Source organism: Colossoma macropomum, unplaced genomic scaffold (assembly GCF_904425465.1).
Source record: "Colossoma macropomum unplaced genomic scaffold, Colossoma_macropomum, whole genome shotgun sequence".
NCBI classification, from domain to species: domain Eukaryota; kingdom Metazoa; phylum Chordata; class Actinopteri; order Characiformes; family Serrasalmidae; genus Colossoma; species Colossoma macropomum.
Window position 1 is genome coordinate 345,335 of NW_023495386.1, and position 26,524 is coordinate 371,858.

The 26,524-nt window shown below is 38.1% G+C and overlaps 1 protein-coding gene and 1 long non-coding RNA gene across 5 annotated transcripts in view; one reads left to right on the plus strand and one right to left on the minus strand.

Moving 5' to 3' along the window:
- The window catches only part of LOC118801963 (myosin-7-like), a 46,224-nt gene that overhangs the window by 6,828 nt on the left and 12,872 nt on the right, over positions 1-26,524 (plus strand). For all 4 annotated transcript variants that reach the window (XM_036562374.1, XM_036562376.1, XM_036562377.1 and 1 more), the window contains 20 exons: positions 12,749-12,854; positions 13,022-13,114; positions 13,234-13,297; positions 13,824-13,922; positions 14,011-14,114; positions 14,413-14,551; positions 14,658-14,776; positions 14,858-15,007; positions 15,399-15,569; positions 15,696-16,005; positions 23,491-23,570; positions 23,676-23,881; positions 23,962-24,085; positions 24,175-24,311; positions 24,401-24,656; positions 24,743-24,985; positions 25,069-25,245; positions 25,320-25,465; positions 25,548-25,638; positions 25,718-26,107. In XM_036562374.1, the coding sequence (XP_036418267.1) occupies positions 12,749-12,854; positions 13,022-13,114; positions 13,234-13,297; positions 13,824-13,922; positions 14,011-14,114; positions 14,413-14,551; positions 14,658-14,776; positions 14,858-15,007; positions 15,399-15,569; positions 15,696-16,005; positions 23,491-23,570; positions 23,676-23,881; positions 23,962-24,085; positions 24,175-24,311; positions 24,401-24,656; positions 24,743-24,985; positions 25,069-25,245; positions 25,320-25,465; positions 25,548-25,638; positions 25,718-26,107 (3,205 nt within the window). The remainder of the gene's footprint in view (positions 1-12,748; positions 12,855-13,021; positions 13,115-13,233; positions 13,298-13,823; positions 13,923-14,010; positions 14,115-14,412; positions 14,552-14,657; positions 14,777-14,857; positions 15,008-15,398; positions 15,570-15,695; positions 16,006-23,490; positions 23,571-23,675; positions 23,882-23,961; positions 24,086-24,174; positions 24,312-24,400; positions 24,657-24,742; positions 24,986-25,068; positions 25,246-25,319; positions 25,466-25,547; positions 25,639-25,717; positions 26,108-26,524) is intronic.
- LOC118801964 lies at positions 8,808-10,700 on the minus strand. Its single transcript, XR_005006600.1, has 3 exons — positions 10,509-10,700; positions 8,986-9,089; positions 8,808-8,910 (listed from the first exon to the last, which is right to left on the minus strand). It is a non-coding gene; the product is annotated as an uncharacterized LOC118801964 (long non-coding RNA).

The window sequence follows — 26,524 nt, forward strand, 5'->3', positions numbered from 1 at the left end:
ATCAACGATGTAATTTCTCCTATATCAGCTTAGTATGGACAGGTAATGTTAGCTGGCACATTATGTCAGGGACAAGGCATGGCTCTCCTTCAACACAAACAACTATGTAAAAGGGAAATCAGAATGTAATAGCACAACCACAGTACTGTGATACAAGCCAGGAGTCGTATTTTAAAGTGAGCAGTGAAACGTGGATCATTTTAGTTTCATTACAATTTGTGAGGCAGTGAAACCGATGTACTGCTTCAAAAATTGTAATGAAACTAAAATAATTATGCTGTGTGGCAGATCACTAATATAGCTAGCCAGCTAGCTAATGTTTGCTACTCATACGATGCTGGTTTTCCTTAAACTGCTAATTGTGGGCTATCTATCCAGCACCTGTAGCCCACTAGCCTACCATTAGTTACACGATAACTTAAACAAACTCTATCAAATAGATTTTACATATTAAAGTTTTGCTTTCCTCATTATAATGTTTCAGAAATAACTGACATGTTGTAAATGTGTCACAGACACATGCAGCTCCATGTTAGGCAGCTAATGGAAGCTCCCTTATTTGAGAATAAAGCTGTAGTTAGCAATGGCTTCTAGCTAGTGTATCTTGCTAAATATAAATGAAGTCTATCAAAATTCACCCTATGTATACAAAATTCTGCTTTTATTTTATAACATATATATTTTGAAAATAGCTGGCATGTTGTACAAAGACAGACTGCTTTCTGTGAGCAATTGGAGCAGCAGTAAACAGGGCTACACCACCAATACAGCATTTCAGCTCTGTTTAATGTTAAATCAGTGCTTCCATCCACTTCTTATTCTCCCTGTTGTAATAGTGCACAGAAACCAAAGTGTGGATGTTGCAGCTCAGTGTGGTATGATACACAACAATAACATCTTGATATTGCTTCTTCAGTAGTTTCATGGAACTGAAGTGAGTGTTGGCCTCGGAAAAAACAGAACCACAAATAAACAATTTAAAAGGGTCTACATTTCTTCCATTTACAAATATGAATATGATAATTATCCAGAAGAATAATGACATTTATTAAATCTAATATTAAGCTCCAAATTAAGTAAGTAAGACAGCCAGCTGTGTACATCTTTCCAAAAGTGTTCTGCCTCTAATTTAAATCTCTTCTGAAAAGCTCACTAACTGGATAGATGTTAAATATAATTTTAGAATATGTCTCTTTAACCTAAGGAGCATCACACAATAACTAAAAAATAAAAAGATCGCTCACTGATGCCTCAACGTTGCAGGGAGTAGGAAATTATTTCCAAATTATTAGACTTGTGGGGAGAGAAATTGTGGGTAAATACCATCTTCCAGAAAAAGAGCACCTGCTTGTGGAAATGTGATCATTTTAAAGGGATTCTTGAAAGTTCATAGTCACACTTAGCAAGGTATTTAAAGCCACCAACTCTTTTGTTAGGCATATACTACCATAGAGACTGTGGTTTAGTAACACTTAGCCATTTAACCTTGAACATCCCAAGAAGAGATTAAAAATCCAAGGCTTTTAAACCCCCGTAATCTTTAATTGTTTAAGATTTCCATAAATAATGTGTTTCACTCCTCTACAAGAAATTAAACATGATAGAGTTGGCTGATTTAATTGCTTTCTGAGAAATATATATAGACTGATATAGATAAACAAGCCTCAATACGACCTCTGTTTAAGACAAAAAAAAAATACAATCTAAAATACACAAGTCTCTAGTTAACCACTGAGTCTGCAAACTCTTCACTTTAACCTAGGAGTTATATTTAGCTTCCCATTATTACTTGCATTTTTAGTTCCAAAAAAAAAAAAAACACCTAGATATTTAACCTCCTCCACCTCCAGCACCCCCATGACCCAGAAGGATACATGTCTTAGAAAATGTATGTATTTTTACCTGTCTTCACAGGGATATGCAAATAGTTCACATTTTTTCAGGTTTAAAGTCAAACCTGAAGCTTTTGAAAAAAAAAGTAATTTATCAATTACTACAAAGACAATATCACTATTCTACAAAAATAAGGCTGTATCATCAGCAAACTGACTTCTAATAAATTCTCTACCTAAGATGTCTATGCCATGAATGACCTCAGACTTTTTAATATAACAGCCATTAACTCAACAGCTCAAATAGTAAAGGTGCAATTGGACATCCTTGGTGAATTCCCCTTTTAATTTTAAAATTTGGTGATGGACCTTGGGTAAGAGATATATTACTATAAATATAATTGGAAAACATTATCACTTTACAAAAATGAGGACCAAAGCCTAATATTTCCAAGGTTTTAAACAGAAATTTGTGTTCTAATGTATCCAAAGCTTTTAAAAAGTTAAAAACCGGGCTCCCAAGTGGCGCAACCGTCTAAGCGTTAGCCCTATCATCAGGAGATTGCGAGCCGGGAGTCCGAGAGAGCACAATTGGCCTCGCTCTCTCTGGGTGGGTAGGATGGCTGCCCTTCTCCCCCCATCATTCACTCAGCGCGATGCTAGTCAGCGCAGGTGTCTGTTAGCTGACGTAACAGATCTGGCGGTTGGCGCTTTCCTCCGAGCGCGTTCAGCTGTCCAGTGACGTTGTGTGAGCGGCAGTTCGAAAAGAAAGCGGTGGCTGGCTTCACAGGTCTCGGAGGAAGCCTGTGTTAGCTTTCACCCTCCTAGCGTTGATAGCATCGTGTGATTGGGGGAGTCCTAACTAGCGGGGTGGAATTGGAGACGACTAAATTAGGGAGAAAATTGGGGTAAAAAAAAAAAAGTTAAAAACCAAAATCAAACTCTGATGTCAAGCACATTGAGAATCAGCCAAATATGATTGTAAATATTTCTTCCTTTAATGAACTGGGTTTCATCACTTACCGTACTCAGCCCCGTTTTCAGTCTATTGGCATATAACTGTGAAAGAAACTTATAGTCACAAGACAGGAGTGTTATAGGTCTCCAGTTAGCAAGATGTACTTTATTTGGCTTTGGGAGGAGATTAAACCATGGTTCATGGTAGGGGACATGGTAGAATTACCTAAACAATCTTTAAAAGCCTCAGAGGTTTTATGTCAGGCCTAAAATGTTTATAAAATTTAACTGTAAGGCCATCAAGGCCAGGAGATTTACCACTGGACATCAGGGAAATCGAATTGTCAAGTTTGGAAATAGTAAGTCTGCCTTAGTAAAACTGATTGTCATGATCATCTACTTTGAAAATATTATCTTTAAGTGGATTAAAAAATAAGTCACAATCAAACACAGAATAGTTGAAATCATATAAATTGCTATAAAAGGAAGAAATATAATTGTCAATTTCTGTCTGATCTTCACATACCAGTGGTGGACAGTAACAAAGTAAATGTAATTCGTTACAGTACTTAGGTAGTTTTTTTGTGTATCTGTACTTTACTGAAGTACTTTCATTTTGGGCAACTTTTTACCTTCACTCCACTACATTTCAAAGCCAAATATCTTACTTTTTACTCCGCTACATTATGTGAAATCTGTCGTTCTTTTTGGCTTATGTGTGTATAAAACCATAACAGGCCAAAACGAAAGAAGCATGAAGCAAGCGCACCAATCAGGGTACAGCATGCACTTTGTTTTGAGCTTGTTTTGACCTGTTGGACATACCTACCCAGTGCAAGCATACGGTTCAATGTCAGTGCAGCAGTGTAAAATTTTGGGAGTGCCTATATCAACATAAATGATGGAACTAACCTAACTTTGTGTAAATAGACCACAATACAGAAATATGTACACATTTGCAGCTGTGACTGCCATGTGTCTTTTTTCTGAATTTATTCAAACATTATTTCATTTTATAGTAAATTTGTTTTTGTTAGTTTATGTTTATGAACAGAGACCTGATCTGAGAGATCTTAAACTGAAACTTTGCTTGCTCGCAACAAGTTATTTCATAGCCACTTGGTTCTACCTAAGGGAAATTGTTTGCCTTCAGTGTTTTGTGCTTATGATTATTTTAACAGACATCAGTGACAGACTCATTAATGACATTCTATTAAAAGACTGGTTTACCAAGAGTGACACTAGAGTATTTTCACCTAAAATGAGTTAATGAAGCAAGAGTCTTCTTACAAAAATGGTAATAGGACATTAGAGTCATAATTAATCTTATAGTACTTTTACTTTCGATACTTTAGTACATTTGAAAGCAAATACTTTTGTACTTTTACTCAAGTGGAGGTCTAAAGGGAGGACTTCTACTTTTACTGGAGTAATATTTTACCTTGGGTATCCCTATTTTAACTCAAGTACATGGTTTGTGTACTTTGTCCACCACTGTCACTTACACAAATTTTCTATGAATAACGTATTGTTTGGTTTCTTGGTTTGTCTTTGTTTTTCTAAATTAATAAAAATAGGATGTGTTTTTCTCTCCCTCTTCCATCCATAATGCTTTGGATAATGTGAAGGCCTTATCTCTGTATAGTTTGTCCATTTCTGTCTGCAAAAGGAGGAAGAAAGATGAGAAGAAGTAAAGATAGAACTCTTTATTTTCTTCCTCATCTAAATACACTAAATACACTTTTTCTCACCAGTGCTAGCAGTTTACCTTCTTTTATTGCCAGTCTTTTCACTTTAAATTTAAATCATTAGCATTTACTGACTGGTGATTTCATTCTTTTTTCTAATTCTTTTGTATTTTTCACCTCATGTATCAGAGAGTAAACATCATTACAGAAGGAACTACTTTTAAACAAATTACTTATTCTGCCTCTGCTAAAATGTTGTAGTGTTCGTGCCTGCTAGCTCGGCAGATAGATAACAGGTTCTTCCAAAGAATTCCAAGAGGCCAAATTTTAACGACAGGAATGTTTACTCAGAAGAAGCACTGTAAAACTGAAACAAATGAAATATGCATTACAGTACACCCATGTGTCGAGTTCGCTTTGCAATACATATTACCAAATAACTCTATACTTTGTACAAAGGATCTAGGATGTAAGAATGCACAAGAATCGCCATCAAAATAACAGTATTTAGCTTGATGCTAATATGAATGGAAATTCTCCTAGACATGCTAACAAATTAGCGCCATTTTCTACGACATGAATTTAGTGATTACTTCACACACTTCGCTATTTTTTCACAAGGAGGTACGTAAGAAAACTATCTTGTTAAGAAAATAAAGATATTTACTCACAGACATAAGCCTTTCACGACCTAACAATAGAAGTTTAGCTTGGAAAAATGTTGCTTCTCTGTAGCATTGTACTCAAAGGCAAACTTACAAAGTTTTTTACAAAATAAACTTAAGTACAAACTTAAGGCAAACTGCTATAAAAATAACCACTAGAGGTCACTGTTGGGTAACAGACAGCACATTACTATTAAATGTCCAGTGGAATCTGGAAGGTTTAAAGCCAATGGACCTTCTAATGGATAAAGTAGCACTGTGATCAGTTAAAGGAGAGGGAAAAATGCCACAGTCAAAAGACAAAGGAAACAAGATTACTAGTTGTTAGCCAAAAATCCAGCCTAAAGTGATGAGAATGCCCTGAGAAATGATCCCATGTAAACTGCTTTTTATGAGGGTTATTAAATTGCCATACCTCAACTAAATTCAGGGCCATAGCAAAATTAGATATTAGAGGGTTAAAGGAATGTGAGTTAAAATGCATTAAAATCCCCTCCAACTATAATTTTATCTACACAATAAGTGTTTTTCCAAACATCAATTAGGGAACTCAGATCATGAAACAATCTACTATTATTGGTCCTGTTTGTGTGACCACTGACATTTACAAGCACAGAGTTACCATGGCTAAATTCAAGAATAACCATGATTCAGTGACCCTCGATATCACTTTTGAAGTTGATGATCTTACCATCCAAGTTCTTGCATGGAAAAGTGACCTCTGCTGAACGTGACGAACCATGACAAAGTTATGCTTCTGCACACCACTTCCAAAAAGACTTCCAAAATTTGACCTCAGCGACTGTAAAATGAGTAAAAAAAAAAAAAGAATTGACTTTAGATTGTTCCTTACAAAGAAAAAAATGCTTTGCGTTTAACATAATTTCTAATACTTCTTATGCTTCTAAAAATAACAAAAAAATTAGTGAATTAGAGTTAGTGATTTAAGAAAGAACTGTATCTCTAACCAGACGCAGGGCATGTTAATCATTAAACCTCGTAGTTTAACCTAAATAATCATGCAGTCATATTTCAAAGAAAAACAAAATCATCTCACGATTTAACAGGTTTAAACAGCATTATGTGATAAAGCTTAACAGTAATACAGTAATATAAGAAATCCTAAATATTAATTTAGATAAAAATAAAAAATAAATACCATGAGACGTAGAGTTTTACTTAAATGCTAAGTTAAAGAGATATGTTTTTAGATGCTTCTTAAAAGTGTGCACCAAGCTTCATTGTCTAATAAAAGGTGGAATCAAGTTCCACAGTTTAGAAGCATAATAACTGAACAAGACCTCTCCATGTTTTCTGTATTTTATAGAAGGTATTAGCAGAAGGCCAGTATTGCAGATTTAAGATCACATGCTGGAACATAAACAGACACTCTGTGATGTAAGGTCATTTATTTTCTCATAAAGCAGCTTTCTTTGAGTTTTTGTTCCAATGACGAGTATTTCCGTTTTTTCGTGATTTAATTTTACGAGAAATATCTGACACAGCTGTCTGTTTACAGCGTCTTGATCATCAGAAGAAATAAAAATGTATAACTGGGTGTCATCAGCATAGCTATGAAAATTTGTATTATGTTTCCTAATGACATCACCTAGTGATAGCATGTACAAAGAAAAAAACAAAGGCCCTAAAACTGACCCTTAGGGACTCCACAAGAAATGCCAAATCTTTTTCATTAATGATTTCCCATTGATTTATGATTTAATGTGAATATGAAATGATTTAAACCATTCTAAAACTGAATAAAAGGATTTTGCGCACCAGCGCTGAGCCTGAGGTCATTCACAACACAAACCAATGCTGTCTCAGTACTATGGTTAGAACGGAAACTTGACTGAAAATTCTTATATAACTTGTTTGATATTAGATACACATTTAATTGAAAACAACTTTTTCTAAGACTTTACTTAAAAAAGGCAGGATTAAAATTGGTCTAAAATAATTTAGTATGGAAGGATCCATGCTACTCTTTTTTGCAGAGGCTTCACCAAGGCCGTTTTAAAAGCATTTGGAAAATGCTTTGCTTCGGTAGCCTTCCTTTTCCCATTTTTCCCCAAGCGACGCACGGTGTCAGCTGTGTTTTCAAGCTGGTCAGGGGAGTAGGGGACATCTTCCCAGTGTCCGCTAAATTAGCCTGCTTAGCCATGCTGATTAGACCAACTTAAAAAAAAACGGATTAAAGCGGAAATAGTCTTAACTTTTAAACGTGAGAATAAAAAGTGATCGTAATAGTTTAGCACAACTTTCGCAAATTCTGACTGCAATTACTGCTTTAAACTAGAAAGATTTCTGAGCCTGCGAAAAGTTTTACTACTCACTCCGCCACCTTAGAAACATCCCCCATATGAAAGTTTAACGTAAGGAGTCCAAATTACCTCAACATTTGTAACTTTTTTGCATACTGCTCCCTACCCACCGTTTAGGAATTAACAGAAGTTTTTGGATGCAAGAGGGAGAATGGTTGCTCTCTACATTCTATTCCAAAATGGCTCAAATTTCTGCCTGGGGTTGAAGTGACACCCAGCACAGAGCTTGTAGCAGGCATTGCTTTGCCGACTCCTTTGAGAATAGGGCTTAATACGGCTCCAGATTTGCCAGCCGACTCGAGCTGAAACGAACAGCTTTCCTGACGCTTGCTGGAGGCAGTGTGAATCACACGGCGGTAAATCTTTATTTTTAAATAACATTCACGGTTTTCGTATGACAGTTTGTTCAATAATGTAGCTAGCAATGAGAATGTAGAAAAATGTGCAGGCTAACTTTAGCTAATTTTGTTATCTAATTTAGCTTGCTAATCTTACGTCAACGTTAGCTAACGTTAACCGAGATCCCTAACCGCCTTGTCTGTAGGGCACCTGCACCCTCCAAAAAATGGAGATAACATGCCAGCAACGTTATAATGTTCATCCAGCTCGAATTCAGATCATTTTGGAGTTCCAAATTCACAGTATCACGTCATGAGGCTGAAGTTTGCTTCCTATTCACCAGCTTCTTGTTCGAATGTTCCTGTTCCACCTTAAATGGCGCAGCAGTCATAACACCTGCTGGACCATTTAAGGTGGAACGGGAAATTTTGAACAAGAAGCTGACTTCACTTTTGCGTTAACGATATAGTTGAAATGCAAAACCTCTGATTAACTAACAAACAGAAATCTAAGGTGTAGGCACCTCAGTATGGAGCAAGCTGGAAATCGGATTAAGTCAACGCAGTCTTACTTATATGAACCTGAAGAGGGAGATTCTAAACAAAATCCTTTTCCTGAACCTAAAATTGCAGCCTTGTAGCAGCTACCCAAGGTTAAGTTATAGCCAGATTTCTGTATGTTTTGTTGAAATCTAAAAATAATTAGCACGATATTTTCTAGTTAAAAATCGTGATTGTCCATAACATCGAACCCCCTCATCAAGTACACGTAACGTCAGTCCGCTGCAGCGAAACAAATGAAATTAGCTTTCACCTAGTTTCAGTTGTATTTTTACTGTATGTGCTTTTTGCGCATTAACTATTGCATGAAAATATTAAATAAAACCACATATTAAACAATACAATACTGAATAACCCAATAAACTACCTGTCGTTATAATAGACGTGCACACGCGTTCATGAGCTTCTTCTGGTTGTAGCTAGATGTCAATCATCATGGTGATTTGCGTTGTGATCTCCCTGCTGGAGAAACTTAAGACTGCAAGCTGTTTTCAAAGCCGTTGCCACGCGTTTTTTCAGAGAACTTGCAGTGAGGAGAACAGGCCCTTTTGACAAGAAACAGAAGTGCATAAATGCTGGGTAAAATAAGTTCCGCTATTGCTTTACAGACAGTTACTAACCTCAGAAACACTGCCATTCCTATCACTTCAGCTCACCACAGAAAGGTGTGTCACTGTATCTGTGTCATAGTTGCCAAGATTGAAATTTGAGGATGTGTCCAGAGCTGTTGGAGAGCCAAACATACAACAATGTGGGAGTCCAAACTAAATAAAGGACATTATTGATTCATGGAAAAGCTCTTTTACAGCTATCAAAGTACAGTAACATCAGCTAACATCCATATAGTGATAAATTGATGGAAGTGAAAATAACTATAACCAAAATGATAGATAAGCCATGTTAGCTTGATAACAATAAACTAGTTGAAGTGGCAAAAAGCTAAACACATGCACATCCCAGCAGGGGGGCGTGCTGGGTCGTCAGCATCCGTAGCACCACTGTAGACATTTTCTTATTTGCATGTAATCACTGAGGTGGATTCCAGATACATTTAATCTGCAATGAGAAACTGTCAAACACTAAAAAGTCACAAGGCTGAGGTCAGCACATGACTGCAAAAAAGGGCGCCCGTGAGCAAGGCCTCAATGAATGTGAGTAAATAGAGCTAAAACGCTAAAACGAAAAGTTAAAATGCTTTTTAATCACTTGCCCAGGACTTTCCTTTAATTTTAGAAAGTAGAAGGATTTACTGTACTAAAAAGCAAATAAAACTTACCTATATGTTTCCTTTTTTTGTACAGCAAATGGGTTTTGAGCAGCAAGGCCGTTAGCATTACTGCTACTGAGCGCTGATTGGTTGGCGAGTGGAGCAGCTCCTTGGCTCTTCACTCTCACTGACGTCATGGACATAGGCACCGCTTTAAATTCCTATAACTCGAGTTTAAAAGTGTTCAAAAATATAATAGCGGTGTTTAAATGTTTTGTGCTATTCGGTGTTCACGAAATGATTGTATTCTTTCACGTTAAAAATGTTTAAGCATTTATAAACTATGATTTTGCTCTAATGCTCTATCTAACACATTCATTTTGGACTCGCTCGGGAGCACCCTCTGGCGTTTGAGAAACCCGGAAGGCATTAGTTAATTTTAAAATTAATCCAGTTTATTCTGGATTATCTATTCTGCTGCAGTTATTTTCTGTGTTTGTTTATACAAACACTCTTATTATGAAGCCTGCTTTCATTGTGTTGATGCTTAGTTCAGGAAGCGAGCGGCAGTTTCATCGTTTGCAGCCAAGCAAATTAGAGGTAGCAACAAGGAACTTACACTGACAAGAAGTGAAAGCTAAGGCCAGAATCATACAAACGCAAATGACAGCGCTCGACCAGTGCATTGCAAACGCTCGGTCCTTCTCAACAAACGTGCCCTGTGTTCTTGTGTTACTGTGATGTTTAAAACAAGCAGTACTGAAGGGTGAGATAGAGGACAAATCAGAGAGGGATCTACTGTTATTCCAATAGCCTCAACAGCTAAACGTGGACAAGTAGAGAAGAGTGAGCTGATTTACCTCGTCTCCTGTAATGGAAAGGCAATAATGTATCATATTTTTAAGTCTATTTAAGCCATCTTTGCGTGAGTCTCACCTGCTGGTCTACCACGGCACACCGGCAGAAGATCGCTTGGACAGTCTTGGCTGTCGTTATACCACCCTTTGCTGTAATGCTTAGAATGCAGCTTGCGCTTATGTTGTGTTATGAAATGCGTTGTGACACATTTTTGCACGCAACTACACCCGAAACCCCATCTGTGTAGCTCAAAGCATCTGTGTTCGCAAACTGTTTCCATGGACTACTGTAGTCATGTGTCATTCTGTAATCCTTGTTATGCCCATGTTAGGAACTCCAGGTCTAAGCTCCATTTCTCTATGGCCAGAATGAATAGGGTTTTCGAAAAATGTCTCTGTCGCACCCTGTGTTAAATAAAAATGTTCAGAACCCGATACGTTTTGTCCTGTATACATTTTTCTCCTGAATACCACTGGATCCTCTGAATTACAAGGTTATTAAAGAGCCTTAATACTAATATTGCTACATGTGAGCTAAAGCTACTGTGCATCAATGTGATGTCACAAAGCTACAAGAAACTAAGGCAGGCTGTGGCGGTGCTCTGACAAGTTGTGCTACCTTATCGAAATGTTCTACTGTAGCGCACATTTACCCATAAATTAAAGTATACCCATAAATAAAACCTCTGGATAGAATATTTTGATAGGCTAAAACTCCTCATCAAAAAATACTAATTTGAATTTAGCTTCTTTCTCGCCAGCTTCTTGTTTGAATGTTCCACCTTGGAGCAGCAGCTGTGACTAGCTAGCTATCACAAACATTAGCAAACGAGACAAAATACTGACCTGTTGGTTCTGTGAAACAGCAAAAATAAGTTAATGTTACTTAGCTGTCAAGCGGAAATATGCCATGCCATGCCTTTTTCATGCCATGCCTTTCAACCCTCCAAGCTTCTTTTTTGCTGGCTGTTTGTTCGATTTTTCCCGTTCCACCTTAAATGCCGCAGCAGTTCAGAATGTAACTGCCGCACATTTAAGGTGGAACGAAAAAAGTTGATTAGGATAATAATTAGGATATTTTGAGAGCCTAAATCAGCTTACCAGGGGGTCAGCAGTAATATTAAGCTGAATCTGTACTGAATTAGCCTGAGTGCAGGTAAGTTTGTAAAGCTTTTCAAATCAAGCTACAAACAAAACGGCAAGAGCTATCGTGTTTCAGTGAGTATCAGATGAAGAACAAAGAACCTGCTTCTTTTGTTCTGTATTCTTTTCATCTGCCCTCAGTCTGTACATGGAAATGTACACTGACAAAGCGTGCTTAAGGAGGCTGCCAGGCTAATGATGTCAATTCAGTGTGCAGTAGCATTAGCTTACAAGTAGCAATACTCATATTTCAACTCTTTAACGACCTAGTAATTCAGAGGATCCAGTGATATTCGAGAGAAGAATGTTCATAGGACAAAACGTATCGGGTTCTGAACATTTTTATTTGACAAAGGGTTTGATTGAGAGTGCAAAGGGCATGCCTTGTGACTGGTGAAAAAAGATTTTTGCTAGCAACATTCAGGGCTTAAGCTCTGTAAGCCCGCCCCTGGTATCGCTCATGAGCTATATAGCGGTTATGCACAAAAGGAGCATTGTTAACATATACTTCCTACATGTCTTAAATAGACCTGCTCTGAGGCAAGAAGAAAGTAGGTGAATGATTTTGCTGTGGTGTAGAGCTTTAAGCTGATTTCACATGTAGGCATGTATGATGTGTTTAGATACTTGATTAAATTTAATAGCCCAGTTTGCTTAAGCTCTAGAACAATGCCGGTAACTCACATAAGCTAACATTCCACAAAACACTCTTCTTTATTAATAATCTCACTTGACTAGGGTATTTGACGTATGGCGAGAATAACAAACTGTAAAACTTTACTGTTGTATGTTATAATATTTCAGTTGATATGCATACAGTTAAAAAGTCAATGTACCAGTTATATTGTAGTATTTTGGCAAAGAAGTAAACATGAGAAAGGCATTGATTCCCACTACAAGAAGTGATCTTTATTTGAACTAGCAGAAAAGGCACATACAGAAGCATGAAGTAGCGGGGAAGTCACCCCCAGCCATAGAACTCCCTGTGGTGACTAAGAGCCCACACCAAAGAACCTACAGCTCAACACATAAACACAAGCAAAACACATATACACACTCTTAACTAGGAAACAACAACAGTAACAACAACAGTATATTTGCTACTGTGTAGGTGAGTGCTAATTAACGAACATTATTTATAAATTGTTCCCAACATCCTTTTTACTTGGATTACAGTGGAGAATCTGGTGCTGGGAAGACCGTAAACACCAAGAGAGTCATTCAGTACTTTGCCAGCATTGCAGCAAGTGGCACAAAGAAGGATGCAGCTGCTCAAAATAAGGTTTTCATTTATCATAACAATCACAAAAGGATAGTTATGTTACACTGACTACTACTAACAAATATTAAATATTATATAAAACCTATTATTGTCTAGAAAGGTGCATGTACAAAATAATAATTTCATGATTTCTTGTACAATTTAACGGCTATGCTTACATTTTCTAGGGGACTCTGGAAGATCAAATCATCCAAGCTAACCCTGCACTGGAGGCTTTTGGCAATGCCAAGACTATCAGAAATGATAATTCTTCCAGATTTGTGAGGGAGTGTTTACCAACATACATGCACTAGTCTACAATAAACCAATATACATGCACTAATCCAAATGTTTAAATTTAAAATCTTAAAGCTTTTCTGTTGTTAATCTTTCCCCTCAGGGTAAGTTCATCAGAATCCACTTTGATACCAGAGGGAAACTGGCATCAGCTGACATTGAAACATGTGTGTTATTTTTCACCCCTCCAGAATTATATTATACTTATTTTAGTTTCATTTTTGTTATGACTTAAATGCATTCAGATGACCTATTTAAAATGTCATCTTATTTTACAGTTTGTATAAAAACTCAATGTGTTTTCCTCTCATTTTGATATAAAATGTATATAAGAAACAGTCAATAGACTTCACATTTCATTCACAGTATATCAGACAAGTGGTATTCATACTGAAGGTGATTTTTCTAAATGATACTTGGGGTTTGTTTTATTCAGGGCCAGAAACTATAGACTAATATGAACTGTATGAATATATGAATCTATGAACTGTAGCCTATAGTTGCATCTCAAAGAAAGCAAGTCTTTTTCAGCTTATTACCAAATCATGCTGGCTGCTGTACTTCACCAAATAAACTGCGTACATTGGATAAAGATGGGAAATTGGTGAATATTAGAAAGTGTGTAAATGTATCATGTAGTTGGAAGCATTTACTGGAAAATTCAACATAGTTTGTTTTATTTTTATTGTTAAGATCTTCTGGAAAAGTCTCGTGTGATCTTTCAGCTCAAGGCAGAGAGAGACTATCACATTTTCTATCAAATCTTGTCAAACAAGAAACCTGAGATACTTGGTTAGTATATATACTAAATAAAGATGCACAACATTGAAATCAATGTATTTATTTACACGAAGATAAATCACCTCTTTATGTCCAATAGAGATGCTACTGGTGACACAAAACCCCTATGACTATGCATTCATCTCTCAGGGAGAAACTACAGTTGCTTCTATCAATGATGCTGATGAGTTAATGGCAACAGATGTAAGTCTCTAGTTTTGAGCACAACTGAATGGAAACTGGGTTGGAGGCACCTAACTAGATTAATTAACAATAATTGCATAAAAGTATTCTCTTCCTTAATGTACTTCAAATATTTTACTTCATCTGCACTAATCCTAATCTTAACCCCTTAGAAACTATGGCTCTGCCTGTCCGTTTGAAAGACACAACCTTATATAGGATGAAAAATCTTGCTAACATTGGATTTATTTTATTTACCTTTTTTCAATGCTCAGGGCTAGAAGGCCACTAATATTTCCTTCAAATGTTTCATTTACAGAATGCTTTTGATGTACTAGGCTTCACACAAGAGGAAAAAAATTCAGTGTACAAACTAACTGGAGCTATTATGCACTATGGTAATATGAAATTCAAGCAGAAGCAGCGTGAAGAGCAGGCGGAACCTGATGGAACTGAAGGTAAAAAGCATTTCACAAGAGTGAGCACAAATTTAAGCAGACAAATAATAACAGACCATCTTACCCGTCATATGTAATCTTTAAATACTGAGTCACAACTTTCCAGATGCAGACAAAGCTGCCTATTTAATGGGCCTGAACTCTGCTGAGCTTCTTAAGGGTTTGTGTCATCCACGGGTGAAAGTAGGAAATGAGTGGGTGACCAAAGGACAAAATGTCCAACAGGTAAAACACTTTACAATCATTCAACATGTACAATCCTGTATAGTTAATCTCTTTTAACTATGAATATGTTGGTTCTTTCAGGTGTATTATGCTGTTGGCGCCCTGTCCAAAGCCGTGTATGAGAAAATGTTCGTCTGGATGGTAGCAAGAATCAACCAGTCCCTGGAAACAAAGCAACCACGGCAGTACTTCATTGGTGTACTGGACATTGCTGGCTTTGAGATTTTTGATGTGAGTGCCTAGAAAACACAGTTTGCTCTCAAAAATGTTTATAGTTATTTAGCTACATGTATAGCTATTGTATGTTGTTGCCATGTAATAATGTATGATTTAAGCATTCTGTATATTGCAGCCATGCTACCTGAACTCTTACAAATACAAAATTAACAGGTTTAATTTATGTAAAATGAGTATAGTGGAAATATATACTGTGCTGGAAAAGCCAGACTAAATTTGAGCAAAAAGGAAGTAAAAGCTTGGAAATTTTAGGGTGGTTGTAATTCTGGGCTGTCACTCTCATGTAGTCTGTTTAAAATGTACTGTCTAGGTAAATTATCATATTGTGTACTCAAATGACATATAAGAAGTTCTAAAATCATGTAATTTATTAATTCATTTACAGTTTAACACCTTTGAGCAGCTCTGCATTAACTTTACGAATGAGAAACTGCAACAATTTTTCAACCATCACATGTTTGTGCTGGAACAAGAGGAGTACAAGAAAGAAGGTATAGAGTGGGAATTCATTGACTTTGGCATGGATTTGCAGGCCTGTATTGACCTGATTGAGAAGGTGAGTCATTAGTAATTTCAGAGGCTTGAAGCATCCATACTGTAGTTTTACTCTTTGTGCTATGATTTTGTGTAGAAATATTATGTTTGAGATCACCACTGACATACCCAGTTCATATTTTTTCAGCCCATGGGTATCATGTCCATCCTTGAAGAGGAATGCATGTTCCCCAAAGCCACAGATGCCACCTTCAAAGCAAAGCTTTATGACAACCACCTAGGGAAATCCAGCAACTTCCAGAAACCAAGGATCGTAAAGGGCAAGGCAGAGGCTCACTTTGCCCTGGTTCACTATGCTGGCACTGTAGACTACAACATCAACAACTGGCTCGTAAAGAACAAGGATCCACTAAATGAAACTGTGGTTGGACTATACCAGAAATCTTCATTGAAGCTACTGGCTTACTTGTTTGCAAACTATATTGGTGCAGACTCAGGTATGTTAAACAAAAAGATGTTTATTTTTGAGTAGAAGATTCTTCCGGTTTTGATAAATTATTTTTTAGGAGAATTGACCACATGAAAAACCAACCACATTCAAAATGACTATGCACGTTAATTTCCTATTAGTTTTAATTCTAATAATATTAAATATTTTGATAGTAATAATAATTATGTTAATAGCATTTATTTAATAATAAACGTTTTATATAATAATAGTATTTCTTCCATAAACATTGACATTTTCTGCCAAATTCAAACCTCAGAATAGTTTGTAATTCTATCAAGTGATTTTTTAGTGTTTTTTGTCATTCTGCAGTAATGCCAACAATTTCAGCACAAAAAGACATAAAACATTTTAAAGGTTTTAAAAGCCTCTTAAATCAACACGAGTAATGCTGCTGTGCCTTTACCAACACAACACACAGCACCATACCACTGCTGATATCACTGCCTTGCTGAGAATCAGTCATTTATAAATAGGAGACAACTGGGGACCGCTGCTCCAAGCATAAAAGAAAACAAAAAGTTATTGATTTCAGATGGGAGGCATCATTGTTTGGAACAGTTTATTTGGCTAGTTTATAGGCCTTAGTATGAGTATCTTACCTAAATTAGAGATGTATTAATTTTAATATAAAGCCCAATTTCAAAAAAATGTTGGGACAGCATATAAAAAGCTAATAAAAACAGAAAGTAGTGATTTGTAAATTTTGTTTGATCTGTATTAAATTAAAACAGAACTAAAAGCACAGTATTTGATGTTTTATGAATTTCATTGTTTTTTGAAAATATGCACTCATTCCAAATTTCATGCCTGAAACCTGTTCCAAAAAATTCAGGAACATGTTTACATGTAACACTGTGTTACATCACCTTTCCTTTTAACAGCACTTCAAAAAATCATTTAGAGACTAAAGGCACAGATGATCCGGTTTTGAAAGTGAAAATTTTCTTCAGTCTTTGTTGTCATTACAACAGCTTAATAAGACATACATTTTCAATTGGAGACAGGTCTGGACTGCAGGCAGGTCAGTCTAGCACGTGCACACTCTGATTATGCAGCCATGCTGTTGTAACATGTAGCTTGGCTTGGTCATGTTGAAATAAGCATGGATGTCCCTGAAAAAGACAGTGCCTAAAGGCAAATTATATTGCGCCAAAATAATAGCCTCCATGCCATGACAGACTCAGGCTTTTTAACTTTACGCTAGTGACAATCTGGATGGTCATTTTTTTCTTTGGCCACAGGAAAAACAACTGTTATCTCCAGAAACAATCTGAAAGGTTGACTTGTCAGACCACATTGCATGTTTCCACTATGCATCAGTTTCAAATGAGCTTGAGCACATTTCTAGATAATGTTGACATAAGGCTTTCAGTGTGCAGAATGCAGTCTTAACTTGCATTTGTGGATACAACAGTGAACAATATTTATTGACAGCGTGTTCCATGTGGTTATATCCATCACAACGTGTTGGTTGTTAATGCAGTGCCATCTAAGGGGCCAAAGGCTACGGGCATTAGGTTGCTTTTTTTTGTTTTTGTTTTTTTGGCCTTGTGCTTTACTCACAGAGATTTCTCTAAATTCCCTTAATTTTTTATTATATTATGCACTGTAGACATTTCTAATTTTGAATTGCCCTGTCCCAACTTTTTTGGAATGTATTGCAGGAATCAATTTCTGAATGAAATGTAGTTATGTAATAACTGTAGTTTGAGGGGAGGAACATCCCTGAAACTCCTTCTTCCAATCTAACACCCTATAAATTCACACCTTCACCTTCCTTTCTCGTGACAAAGTTTTTGCAGTCAGTTGTGAGACGCCAGTGCAGCTATGAGCCACACTGCCACAGACCTCGACTCTCTCTCCTGAATTCCCCTCGGCCACGTGCCTGCTACTTCTGCACATACAGACAAATCAAGATCCCATTGAAATCCTTTTTCATCATACCTGCTGCCCTGGCTAGTGTGGCCTCAGTAGGACCCTCCCACTGTGTGCCAATTTCAGCTCTTCCAGTGTGGCTGCGGCATTCTCAAACGTCGGCGGATCACGCTCCTCTGCTCCTACCCTCGGCCCCCTGCAAGTCTCGTCCAAACTGCACCCCTGACTGGACTGCAACCATGCACCTGATGGATGAATCGCGTCACCTGTGCTGACTTAATTCACTCTTTTTCAGCTCCACCAAAGGTAAACAAAACTTGCTCTCTGCGGCCATTGCTCGAGCCTCAGCTCACGCTGCTGTGCAAATCGCTTGATGATGCCACCACGTTGAGGCTCGCCCTACAAGATGACTGCGCTGATGCTTATTCCACATGGCAACGTCACCACCCCCACACCCCCCTTACTCTCAGACCCTTTTGTCTTCCTAGTTCCACTCATTTTCATCCCACCCTGGCCCTTTTTCATCCCACCTCATCCCTTCTCATCCCAGTCCTTTCTTCATCTTTTCATCGCTCATCTCTCTCGCACCCTTTTCTTCCTTCATCCTCCCCTCTTTCATCCCGCATCCTCCACTGCCCATTTCATCCCATGTCCTCTTCTGCTTCTTCATCCCACATCCTTCCCTGCCCCTTTCATCCTGCCTTCTTCCCACCCCTTTCTTCCCTCACCCTCATGCCTCCATCTCATTCCTATCTTGGTTCAGCTCCAGTTTGCCTCTGCAACTCAGTTATGATTCCACTCAGCTCCATCTCGGATCTCGGATCTACTCCATCTCAGGTCAGCTCCATCTCGGATCAGCTCCATCTTGGATTAGCTCCAGTACAGTGAGCTCTGCAACTCACTTCAGACTCCACTTAGCTCCATCTCAGACCAGCTCCATCTCTGATCAGCTTCAACACAACTCAGTTCTGCTACCCATTTCTTGCTTAACTCTGCTTCTTGTCAGATGAGCTTCATTTCAGACCAGCTTCGTCTCGGATCAGCTCCAACACAGTTAGCTCTGCAACTCTGCAACTGCAATTCTGTCTTACCTTGGCTTCACCTTGGATCATCTACAACTTGGACCAGCTACATCTTGACTCAGCTCCATTTTTTCCTTTTTCCTTCAGACTGGATTAATATTGGTTAATTTGTGAAAATGCTGCCTGTGCCCCCAGGTACCTACCTCTCTCTCAGTCATTTCAGATGATCCTTTGCCACTGCTGATTTGACTTCCTTCTTGCTATTGACTTCATTCTCTCCTCCCATTCAGCCCTCAATCCCAGGGAGCCATATCCTTTTGCCATTGCTGGCCTTTTGGGGGCCTAAATTTAAAGCTAGTGTTTCTCATCCAACATCATAACTGAACAACGTGTAGTTGCCTACAGGATAGTCCATGCCAAACTACCTCCTGCAGTGACCAGAGCATCATCCAGCTGCCTCTGTCATAACACCATCAACTCCCATACGCAGCAACTACCTTCTAACAGCCATTCCTGTTTCATGTTAATTCCATCCAGGAGGATAAATTTTGCTTCACTCTGATCAAATCCCTTTACCTGCTATGTTTAAGAGAATCTTCACAACCCAGTGACGACCAGAGGAAGATGGGTTTCTCTGTCGAATTCTGGCTTCTCTCAAGGTTTCTTTCTAACTGGTAGTTTTTCCTTGTCAACCTCAGCTTACTCAATGGGTTCAGAACTGGATGTCTGTTAAGCAGCAGACCACCATGCCACCAAGACATTATAGTGAATCAAATTCATCTGCTCTTTTTTTTCTCATTTTACTACCTTAATAGCAAAACTACTCACTCCAAGCACCATACAAAGGATCAACTTAACTAGGCCTCTTTTCTGTCTAGGCTCAATTTCTCTACCAAACCATACAAAGCTTAGCACATTACGCCTAGCTCAAATAGGGGTCTGGCCTTCTAGCTACAGGCAGAAGACACATGGAACTCCCCCAAGTTCTCAGAGTTGTCCCCACTACCTCAAGCGTGCCACATGCTGATGGCACGGTCTGAACTGAAGTTATTTAATAATCAAGGTTTGGGGGGAGGAAAGTGTCTGAAACCCCTCTTGTCTTCCAATCTAATGGCCTACAAATTCACATCGTCACCTTCTGTTTCCAGGACGAAGTTTTCTCAGTCTTCACTGCCACCCCATCTTCTCCCTGTTCCACAGTCCTACATCAGTCCAGCTATGAGGGGAGGTCTGGCCTTCCAGCTACAGGCAGAAGAAAATTTAAAAATGCTATTTAAATAGTGTATTTACAATTGCATTAACCATGCGAGTGTGCATTATTTAAGACATAATTCAAAATCAAATGCAAAACCGTTTGCATTTGCATTTCTCTGTGCAGTGGCTGGAAAAATTTAACATGGAAAGCTATTCCATATTAAGGAGAAGTTCCTTCAATATATGCATTGTCTTAAATGGTATGACATGTAAAGAAAAAAAATCACCCATTTGTAATATTGTAATATATATGCTTGATTAGGAAAGCTTGTGGCTGTTGCAAACACCAACGTTGGTGACAACTTGACAGCCTTCAGGCAGAAGCTCACAGAACTGTCAGAACACTGGCCTGTACATTTTGTGATGCTCACGCTACCATTTAACAGTAATCTCTGTGCTAAGATGCTCTCAGGAAACCCAGTCCAGAATAGCTGAATCAGGTATGTTGGGAGCAGTGAAAACATTAAAATGTGCAGTTTAGTGTTCCTCCAGGACCAGGCTTGGGAAACACTGGGTTAACCCACAGTGGCCCCGCATCTCCTTAATAGGAATTGGCCATCTAGGTCCTCCAGCAGTCCTGTAAACCTCTGCCCAAAGCAGGTCACTCACTTGACGCAAGACTGAAAACACATTGTCACTAAAGTTGTTGCTTATGCAGCCATAAGCTCTCCTAATCCATCAAGAATCACTTCCCCACAAACCAACAGGAAATTCGTTTGACATGCTCAGCTTGATTGGTGAGAGTTAAATTTGCCAGTACTGCCAAAGTTTAGACTTTTTGTCACTTCCTTTTAAAACGAGTATGCCCCAAACTAAAAGGTCCTCCCCAGTGTCCCCTCTGCAGCGTTTGCTTGACAAGAGTGCCTTGTTGACAGCAAAAATGCAGTTGCACACAGAGATGTGAATACATTTTTTGGCATAATTTTGGCAGAGCTGGAGCAAGATGATGAAGAAATGTAATTTCAAATTGGCAATTGTTTTGTACTCAGAAATACAAATGCAAACACGTTGTGCTTTTGAGTTTGAATTATGTCTTAAGTAATGCATACTCACATGGGAAATGTAATTGTAAATACACCATTTATGTGTATTCTGTATACATGACCTAAAAGCTGGCACACTTATGCTAACTGTAGGCTAGAAGACCTTGAAAAGACTGAAAATACTCTGAAACACTGAAGTCTGGCACTCTCACATCTAAAGACAATGCGTGCGTATACGTGCACTCAATAATCCGATAACTGCAGAAATCAGATTTTGTCAGTAATGCGATCAACACGTTTACATGCACTTGAGTAATCAGAGAATGGGAAACTCCGGGTCTACATGAGTCAGGCAGAAATCAGATTCCTGCTTTGCAACCAGCCAATAGACTCAGAGAGAAAGATGTGACGTAAACATAATGTGAAACTCAAACTTCATGCCGCGGCTTTTTTTTTTTAAACATCATGCCACTTTACCTGAAGATATGAACTTATGTCATCTAGAAGATGAAAAATATTCAAATTCTTTATTTCGTGTTTGGTTTCAGCACCGCTCCAACAGTGTTTTGCTGCCATGTCACAACATCCATTGTCTGTTCTTGTGCATGCGTAGACTGAGAAATCCTGTTGAAATCGGAGAATGAGTTTACATGCACTGAGAAATCTTATTACTGAGCTAAAATCCAGCTCTCTTTATCGGATTTCTAGATCGGAGTGTGGTGTTTACATGACCATTTGAATAACTGTTATACTGTATAACCAAAGAGCAGATACAGAAACAGCTTTTGGGCACAGCTGCCCTTGTGTGTGCAGTGGTGTGTTCTGAAAAAACAGCCAAAAAGAAAAAGACAAGACACTGTAATTTCTGTCCCACCCTGTACCTTCTCTGCTCTATTGTGGTATAAATAGGAAGACACGTCAAAAAGACACTCTTGCTCATGCCACAGTTCCACCAGTTTCTCCTCTTTATGCACAGTCTAACAGAACGCTCCTTTGCACTCTCTCTCTCTCTCTCTCTCTCTCGCTCGCTCTCTCTCTTTGTCTCTGTGGAGTGGGTGAATGCAACCCTGAATGAAATCAGGGATGATGAGAATTATAAAGTTTAGGGCTGGTTAAAAAATATTCAAGGCAAGTCCCGGCCAGGAGACACCCCTGACCTCACCTATTGGTTGTTGACAATGTCAACATCGCTCCAGATTGCTACACCACGTTGGCCCAGAGATTGTCTGAGAATCAGGACGCAACCTAATGAACATTTTAGGTTAAATAGTTCCTAGAGATTTATATTCATCACCTACCCACAATGTCATAAACTGGCAGTCCAAAAGAATTGCTCACATGCATGTATGTCATACATAGATGTTTAGCAACTGTTTTTGTTGTGTTTAGCAACTGTTTTTGTTGTGGTTATGCTGTATGTTCACTTAAAGGAGGAAAATCGCAACAAATTATGGATATTCCTACACAGTACAATTAGCAGTAAAATGCTTGGATAACTGCCCACTCACATGAAGCAATAAGATAATAAGAAACAGCAGTCAAATAGAAGAACAATATTGTAGAAAAGATAAAACAAAATATCCATCTATTAAATATACACTATAAACACAAAGAAGATATGAAATGTGCAATGTACACATGGCATTGTGGTGATTTTTTTACACAGTGTAGTGTTTATCAGCATTTCATGGGCCATCTAATCATGAGGACAACTGCACACTACTATGTCGTAGTTTCCTAAAATATTTTAATGATTTAAAAGAACTGCTGTCCACAGGCCATCCATAGTGGTTGGATTTTGCATGAATTTAACTTAATGAATTATGTGGCATCTCACATTGACTTGTTGGTTTTTTATCCTTTAAGAGACATTGTGGTTCTCCTCCTATCTTAACAGACAGACTGAAGTTGAATATGTCAAAGAATACTGCTTTTGCATTAATATTTCTTTTATCAGAAATGAACTAAATAAAAATTAATACAGGTCATTAATACTGGTCATTAAGCCCATGCACACAGTTACTACATCAAACTCTCAAATCATTGGTACTCCCAAGTTCCTGCTTTTGGTATACTTTTAAAGTTGTTGGACGCAAATCTTGAGAACTGTCTGCAGCACGTCTGACAAAAAGAATACCTTTCGTGGAATGCTGTCATAGAAAATCTGTAGAGTGGGATATCTTTGGGAGAATGGAGAAATATGGACCTTATGGCCCCCACAGGATGTTGGCCCATGTATAAATGGATCACCCACAATGTTTACAGCTGGCAACAAAAAGTATGTTTGAAAAAAAGTGTGATATACAGTATTTCTGATGCATACCATTATTATTTCAGCTATGTCTGATGCTACTAGTGGCAAAAAAGAAAAGAAGAAGAAAGGATCATCTTTCCAGACAGTGTCTGCACTTCACAGGGTATGTTCAAGACTACAAGTCCAAAGCTAACAGAAAAACAGTATTGTATGTCTCCTTGATGGGTATGCTGCCCTTACTGATTATATTGAAATTGTTAACTGCCAGGAAAATCTCAATAAGCTAATGACAAACCTGCGCTCAACCCATCCACACTTTGTACGCTGCATCATCCCCAATGAGACCAAGACTCCTGGTGCAATGGACAACCCCCTGGTTATGCATCAGCTACGCTGTAATGGTGTGCTGGAAGGCATCAGAATCTGCAGAAAGGGTTTCCCCAACAGAATCCTGTATGGGGATTTCAAACAGAGGTACAGGATCACCAAAGTGACATACTAATGTATAACATTTACTTAGAACATTTATTAATCTTTTACCTCAAATTTCACAGGTATCGCATCCTGAACCCATCTGCCATCCCAGAAGGTCAATTCATAGATAGCAGGAAGGGGGCAGAGAAACTGTTGGCTTCACTTGATATAGATATCCAACAATATAGGTTTGGGCATACAAAGGTAAGAGTTTTGTTGAGTCACTTGAAATGTATCATTCCAAAAGAAAAATGATAAAAAATAGCATATTACACATATTGTTTTTTTTTCAGGTGTTTTTCAAAGCAGGTCTGTTGGGTCAGTTAGAGGAAATGAGAGATGAGCGACTATCTAAAATAATCACAGGAATTCAAGCTAGGTCTCGTGGCCTTCTCTCAAGAATTGAATACCAGAAGATGGTGGAACGCAGGTAGGACTTTTTTCAGTACATTTTCCATGAAACTTTACAGTTTGTTTAAAAGGTTTCCTGTTTATTTACTGTTTCTTTGATCCCAAAAGGGATGCCTTACTTGTTATCCAGTGGAATGTGCGTGCATTCATGGCTGTCAAGAATTGGCCATGGATGAAGCTGTTTTTTAAGATTAAACCATTATTGAGGTCTGCTGAAGCAGAGAAGGAAATGGCTAACATGAAAGAGGAGTTTTTGAAACTCAAAGAGGCTTTTGCAAAGTCTGAAGCTCGTAAGAAAGAACTTGAGGAGAAAATGGTCTCTCTTCTCCAAGAAAAGAATGATCTCCAGCTTCAAGTTCAGGCGGTATGTTTGAAACGTGCTTCAAGAAAAATCTGTTATTTCCAAACATTTGTATTTAATGTCTTGACATACCCTTGTTATGTAAACAGGAGCAAGACAATCTCTGTGATGCTGAGGAAAGGTGTGAAGGGCTGATAAAAAACAAGATCCAAATGGAAGCCAAAATTAAAGAACTAACTGAGAGGCTGGAGGATGAGGAGGAGATTAATGCAGAGCTAACAGCCAAAAAGAGAAAGCTGGAGGATGAGTGTTCTGAGCTCAAAAAAGACATTGATGATCTTGAGTTGACTCTGGCTAAAGTGGAGAAGGAGAAGCATGCTACAGAAAATAAGGTTTCTGTACTTTATAAATAAAGTTTTTGGTTTACAGATATCAATAATGCAAGCCAATTTTCTCAATATGTGTGATATTACAGGTGAAGAATCTGACTGAAGAAATGGCAGCTCTGGATGAAATCATAGCTAAGCTAACAAAGGAGAAAAAAGCCCTGCAGGAAGCACATCAACAAACCTTGGATGACCTACAGAGTGAGGAGGACAAAGTCAACACCCTCACTAAAGCCAAAGTTAAATTAGAGCAGCAAGTGGATGATGTAAGTGCATAAAATGGCAAGCTACCGATTAGACTGGTTCTTAGACTAGTAAGTTATGTTTTTTTTTCCAACAGTTAGAAGGATCTCTTGAGCAAGAAAAGAAGGTTCGTATGGATCTTGAAAGGGCAAAGAGAAAACTAGAAGGTGACTTAAAGTTGACCCAAGAAAGTATAATGGACCTCGAAAATGACAAACAACAACTGGAGGAACGTCTTAAGAAGTAAGATCAAAAGTTGCTCCATCCTACACATATTACTGTACATTTTGATAGTATCTTATCTGAAACAAATTGTTTTCATCAGGAAAGACTTTGAAATCACCCAGCTTAACAGTAAAATTGAGGATGAACAAGCTGTGATTGCCCAACTACAGAAAAAAATGAAGGAGCTACAGGTAGTTTAAATGAAATTTTATTTGAAAAAATGTCATGCGTATTGTTGTAGAGCACTATGTAAATTCTGCTTTGTGTTAGGCACGAGTTGAAGAACTTGAAGAAGAACTTGAGGCAGAAAGAGCTGCCAGGGCCAAGGTAGAGAAACAGAGGGCAGACTTGGCCAGAGAGCTGGAGGAGATAAGTGAGAGACTGGAAGAGGCTGGAGGAGCTACTGCTGCTCAGATTGAGATGAACAAAAAAAGGGAGGCTGAGTTCCAGAAACTACGCAGAGACCTTGAAGAGGCCACTCTACATCATGAAGCCACAGCTGCCACATTGAGAAAGAAACAAGCTGACAGTGTGGCTGAACTGGGAGAGCAGATAGATAATCTTCAGAGAATCAAACAAAAACTGGAGAAAGAGAAGAGTGAGCTTAAATTGGAACTGGATGATGTGGTCTCCAGTATGGAACAGATTGTCAAATCCAAAGTAAGTTTTCCTTAAACAGTATTCAACATTAATTTTGAAATTCACATGTCAGTGACAGTCAATGTCAGTTTTCCAAGGGTATCTCGATTTTCACTCAAGTACAGGATTCGTGACTAAGGTTTAGATGACATTGTGAGGTAACATCGCACAATGGTGGCTGCATACAGACATAAACTGAAAAATCTTGGTGCCGTAACCCTGCATTTACATTAAAGTGCACAAATGTCTATACATTTCATTGCCGGTGCAAAACAGTTATGATGCATTTTGTGTGATGCTGAAAAAAACAATATATAATTTAAATCAAATCCCTAAACTTTTTAGCAGGAATTAAGATAAAAATCACAAAGTGGTAAATATTGTGTTTAAAAAAACACAGACTTCACATCGCAGAAGGAACCACTGGTAACACTTTAC